Source organism: Nicotiana tabacum, chromosome 5 (genome assembly GCF_000715075.1).
Source record: "Nicotiana tabacum cultivar K326 chromosome 5, ASM71507v2, whole genome shotgun sequence".
NCBI lineage: Eukaryota > Viridiplantae > Streptophyta > Magnoliopsida > Solanales > Solanaceae > Nicotiana > Nicotiana tabacum.
The window spans coordinates 123309917-123316157 of NC_134084.1; the positions used below are offsets into that span (position 1 = coordinate 123309917).

The window sequence follows — 6241 nt, forward strand, 5'->3', positions numbered from 1 at the left end:
ATTGGGAAAAATCACTCAAACTACCGAGAGGTATAGTATGAGTACCCGGGTGTGATAGATATATTACAATCCCAAATAATCAAGCTTGTCCCTAGATTTTACTACCCGTTAGATATCCACCTAGGTAGAAGTCACAACCCTAGTCTCTTTAAACACGTGAAAAACTACAACAAAAATATTGTCCTTAATTTCAATCATTGCAATCTTTAGAGTAAGGTTAGAAGTAGAAAGCAAACCCAAACTTGTGGAAGCATAATTAGACTCAAAGCATACATCTAACTTAGATATAAACCTAATTCCAAACATTAACTCCGTGTGGGTTCGATCCCAACCTAGTTGGGTTAAAACTGCATCGACCACCCTCGCTACTCAATAGTATTGTAGGCTTGGACCCGATCAATTTTTGGCACCGTGCCGGGGAGTTAGACGGTTTTAGCTATATATCTAAGTATTTGTGTGTTTTGTTTTTCTTTCCTTTCATTTTTCTAATTTTGTTTGTGAATTGCTTTTAGGTACCAAATGGCTCTTAACAATTAAGCCCTCGCCGTTTCCACAATGACCCACGTAATAGAGCGAGCTTTCTTGGTGAATTAAGTCTACTCTTGATGCTCTAGTGTTACACTGGAACTATTGCACTCAAAAGGTCAAAACATGGTGTTGTTGATAATTCATTTGTGTTGAGGGTATTTGTTAGTCCCAATGATGCATGATTGATTCACCTTAGGCCGGCTGAAGTATCCTTTTGGTTTAGTGGAGGTGGGAATTACCTTATTTACTTGAGGACAAGGAAAAGCTTAAGTTTGGGGGAGTTGATAAGTAGGGATCTTATCCTATTATTTGCTCTCTTTTACTTGTGTTTTAGGCCAAAAATGCTTGAAGGTATTCCTGGAAACTAATGAAATATGCTTGCTTGCAAGAATTGTTCAACATGAGCCAAAGGAACCTTAATCAACTCACAAAGGAGTCAAAAGTTGAACAAAAACCAAGGCTAGGAAAAGAGTTCTGAAGCACGGACTGCACAAATATTGTGCAGCCGCGAGCATAATTACGCTAAAAGATTTTTGGGCTAAAAGATGAGCGCAGACCGCACCAGGAATGTTCGCGTCCGCAATTGAAATTACGCGAACCGCAATAACTGAGGTTCAGAAAGCTTACAATTTGAGCAAAAGAGAGAAGTGCGGTTCGCGTCAGAATTGTGCGGCCGCGAAAGTCCCCTGTGCAGCTGCGATCGAAATTATACGGTTCACTAAAGCTCAGCTCAACCTAGATCCAAAATTGAAGAACATGGACTGCACTCAGAATTGTGCGGCCGCGAAAGCAAGAGTGCGGCCGCACAACCTCCGCAGGGGCAATTTTGTCAGATATTTTTAGTTTAGTATAAATAGATTTTTTTGACATTTTTATGGCATGTTATGTTTTGTATGAGCACGTGAGACAGTTGGGTTTTCTATTTTGGGAAATTTTGTACTAGATTCATCTCTTAACATTAGATTTTCATTCCATAAATTAAATATTATGGATTTTATCTTCATTTCATCTTTAATTTCTGTTATTTCCATGATTAGCTAAACACATAGCTAGGGTTGTGACCCAACCCTAGCATGGGTATTTAATGGGTATTTGATTTTAGGGCTTGAATAAGAATGGGATAGTGATACTTAGCATAGTTCTTGCTAGAACTATAGAAGTAATGGTTGCAAACGTTGATTCATGCCTTTATTACTTAGTCTCTTCTTGAGAAAGAGGGAGTAAGCCTAGGACAACTAGGATAACAAGGAATCGGGGTGAACTCAAGAAATTGATATCCTCAATTAAAGGGTTAAACCTAGAGATAGTAATACCCGACTTGAGCTAATATCACTTGATTTGTATTAATACCCATTTGGACTTGAGAAAGCCAAATTCGGCAAAATCACTCAAACTACCGAGAGGTATAGAGTGAGTACCTGGATGTAATAGCTATATTATGATCCGAACTAATCAAGCTTGCCCTAGATTTTACTACCCGTTAGATATCCACCTAGGTAGAAGTCACGAACCTAGTCTCTTTAAACACTTGAAAAACAACAACAAAAATATTGTCCTTAGTTTCAATCATTGCAATCTTTAGAGTAAAGTTAGAAGTAGAAAGCAAACCAAAAATTGTGGAAATGTAATTAGACTCAAAGCCCACATCTAACTTAGATATAAACCTAATTCCAAACATTAACTCCTTGTGTATTCTATCCCGACCTAGTTAGGTTAGAACTGCATCAACCACCATCGCTACTTCAATAGTAGTGTAGTCTTGGACCCGATCAATTTTTGGCGCCGTTGCCAGGGAGTTAGACGGTTTTAGCTATATATCTAAGTATTTGTGTGTTCTATTTTTATTTCTTTCCTTTTTTTCTAATTTTGTGTGTGAATTGCTTTTAGGTACCAAATGGGTCTTAACAACAAAGCCCTTGGAAATGCCAGTAGGGGAGGAGTTAAATGATGATCAAGTGGATAAGATTCAACCCGAACCTCAATTAAACAGGAGAGTCTGACCGCCTCGTGATAATATCCCAAACCTTCCCCCACCTTCTCCAAGACCATCACACTGGGTGTTGCCCCACGAAGGCTATGCGAGTGCAATAGTCCCGCCCCAGATTAGGCGGGAAACACTAAAATAACCAATGTCATTCTTACACTGTTGGAACAAAGGGGTTTCTTCACCGGAGCTCCACACCAAAATGCCTATAAGCATCTCAAAGGTTTTGTTGACACGTGTTGAGGGAGCAAGCAAACCAACGTTTTTGAGTACGCATTGAGGTTAAGGCTTTTCCCATTTTCTCTAAGGGGGAAGGCTTTAGATTGGCTAGAGAGGTTACCCAACCATTCCATACACACTTGGGATGAGTTGGCCGAGAAGTTCATCGCAAAGTTCTTTTCTTTGGGACATATGGAAACGCTAAGGGATGAGATTCTTGCCTTCAAGCAAGAACTAGATAAACCATTACATGAGATTTGGGAGAGGTACCACCAAACAATGGTCAAAGAGTGCCCGAACAACGATATGACTAAGGCCATGATCCAATAGACCTTCTACATGGAGATCAACACAACAAACTAATGTGTGGTTAACCAACTCATCGGGGGGGACTTCATGAACACGCCAATTACTGAAGCTTGTGAAATACTTGATGAGATGGTGGATACCTCTTCGGCGTGGAAATGAAGAGCCAATATGCCATAAGGTAACCCTAATGTTATTCACCTACACATGGAGCTACATGACCACGGTCAAGCTATAGCCGAGTTGACAACTACCATGAACCAATTGTCCAAAGCTCAGCTTCAACAAGTTCAAGGGCTAAAACAAGTGGATGCCATGGAAGGAGTGAACATGATGGTCAACAAGAGAAGGCAACGAGGTCAACAAGTTCAACGCAATCTGGATCAATTTGAGCAAAGTGGTAGTGTGTACAAACAAGATGATTCATATGATGATCAAAGTGAAGAGGTTCAATATGTCAACAATTATCAAGGTCAACGGAGCAATGCTCCTAATCAATAACAATGCAGATCACAGGGAAACCAAGGAAATTAGGGCAATCAAGGTCAACAAGGAAATTGGAATGTGGCAAAAACAACAACCAAGGCAATTAGGGGAACAATAACAATCAAAATTTGGGTAATCAAAGAAATCAAGGCAATTGGGGTGGCAACAATAATAGTAATTGGGAAAGCAATAACAATCAAGGGGGTTGGAACAACAATAATCAAGGAAATCGGGGGTCGGGCTTTCAAAGGCCCTCGATATTTCAAAAACCGAACAACCTGCCTCCATATCCGTCACAAGGTCCTAGTTCTTCCAACAATAAGATGGGACGGATTGAAAACATGTTCAAGCAAATGATGGAGAAAATGCCGACTCTGATGCCAAATTAGCCTCCCACAACACTTCTATCCGCAACTTGGAAGTCCAACTTGGCCAAATTTCTCAAGCTTTGAATACTCACCCTTAGGGGACACTACCAAGTGATACAGTGGTAAACCCGAAGGGTGGGAACAATACGGGGCATGCTATGGCGGTGACTACAAGAAGTGGGAAAGGTGGAGTTGCTAGTACCTCAAACTTAAGAAAGATTGTGAATGATGATGTGGTGCTGCAAGATGATGATGAGCCAAGCAATGATGTTCAAGTAAATGGTAAAGTGAGGATAGACATTTATAAAAATGTGGAGGAGACACAAGATGATGTGAACCCCTCTAGGGGACATGTGATAGACATACCGGATCCGGTAGTGCCTAAAACCAAAGCTCCTTTACCAAGGCCTCCTCCGCCATATCCTCAAAGGCTTGCAAAGCAAAACAATGAGAATCAATTCAAGAAATTCATTGATATGATGAAAAGTTTGTCCATAAATGTGCCATTAGTTGAAGCCTTAGAATAAATGTTAGGATATGCCAAGTTCATGAAGGAACTTGGTAACAAAGAAGAGATCAATAAACTATGAAACGATCAAAATGACACATCAAGTGAGTGCCATTGTGCACTCCATGGCTCAAAAGTTAGAAGACCCTGGTGCCTTTATAATCCCATGCACTATTGGTAGTGCCGATTTCGCCAAAGCTCTATATGACTTGGGGGAAAGCATTAACTTGATACCATATTCTGTGTTCAAGACATTGGGGATTGGGCAACCAAGACCCACATACATGAGGTTGCAAATGGGGGATCGGACAATGAAGAGGCCATTGGGGATAATTGATGATGTGCTAGTTCGGGTCGATAAGTTCATACTTACTGCAGATTTTGTGATACTTGACTATGAGGTTGATTATGAGGCGCCAATTATATTAGGGAGGCCTTTCATAGCTAGCTACAGGGAAGGCCTTAGCTAATGTGGAAGCTGGGGATTTCACCTTCTGGGTGGGCAATGAAAAAGTTGTGTTCCATGTTTGCAAGTCAATGAGGCAGCCTAATAGCAACGAAGTGTGTTTGTTTGTGGATCTTGTGACCGAAGTAATTCTTGATGACACAATTGCTATGATTAATGTTGAAGACCCATTGGAAGCTGTGTTATTGAATCATGATGAAGATGAGAGGGAAGGCTTGGTAGAATGTGTCAATGCTTTGCAAGGAATGAGATCATATACATATGAGCCCAGAAAACTTTCCTTGGGCCTTGAGAACCGGAAGACTCCACAACAAAGCCCTCAATTGACACTCTGAAAAGGTTGGGCAAAGATGATAGCATCAAGGACAAGGATATAGTTAAGGACAATGATAGAGATGATAGAGTTTTGGAAGCTCCAAGGCCATTTACAAGATCTCAAGCTAAAGAGTTGCAAGCTAAGGTTGCTGGACTTCAATGTCAAATAAAGAAGCTTTTAATTGTAGAGGAAGAGCTCAAGCCCAAAAGATATGAATTGTCCAAGTTTTATAATTATTTGGTAGTACAAATTGAAGTCCAAGAGGAGGAAGATTGGGTCACCAAATCAACCCTTGAAGTCCACCAAAAGGGCTCAAAATGACCTTAAAAAAGTCCAAAAGGGGGTGTTTCAAAAGGAGCCCAATTGGAGTCCAAACCAATGGCCCAAACTAGTAGTTTTAAGGCCCAAATCTGCCCCAAAAGGATTTGGCCGTCCCCCACTTAATTTGGATGGTTTTCGTTACCCCTTAGGAGCCCCCTACCTAAGTTTGATGGCTATTGTGACCCCTAGCAGCCCCCTACCTAATTTAGATGACTTTTTAGCAACCCCCTACATTATTTTTAAGGGCTTTTAACTCCTATAAATAAGAAGTTCTTCTCATTCATAAGACACTACATTATTGATTAAGTATATCATACTTTGAGAGTTCTTTTGAACCTTTATTACTTGTGCTTTGAGATTTATCTTTCAACCTTTACTAGTTCATAGTTCAAGGTAGTAAGATTACATCTCTTTTATGATATCTTTGATTCCTTTGTGGTATTCTTAGAAGGCGATTAATACTAGTTATTAATAGTTGTCTCAAGTTACTCGTAAAGCGGTCAAGATCCGAATCTATTATTTTGATTTGCTTTTTAAGTAAAGGCGTTTGATTTCTTCTATAAATTAAGACGTTGTTACTTTGATCTTGTCAAGGCTATAGAACTTGCGTTCTTGGAAGTTCTTGGAATTATTTCCTTGAATTTTTCCCATATCCTTTATTTTTATCTCTTTAATTCTAGTTGTTCAATTCCTTGTTGTTATTATTTCCGCATTTACTTCTCAAATTCTTACTCTAGTT

At 39.8% G+C, this 6241-nt stretch overlaps 1 protein-coding gene across 1 annotated transcript; it reads left to right on the forward strand.

Moving 5' to 3' along the window:
* The first annotated feature begins 4491 nt into the window (after positions 1-4491).
* LOC142180942 (uncharacterized) lies at positions 4492-4869 on the forward strand. The gene has a single exon (XM_075253047.1). It carries the CDS (start codon positions 4492-4494, stop codon positions 4867-4869), a length of 378 nt encoding a protein of 125 aa, XP_075109148.1.
* The last annotated feature ends 1372 nt before the right edge of the window (positions 4870-6241 follow it).

Excerpts from the sequence above, each read along its gene's own strand:
- LOC142180942 (XM_075253047.1), top strand. The coding sequence starts at position 4,492 with ATGACACATCAAGTGAGTGCCATTGTGCACTCCATGGCTCAAAAGTTA.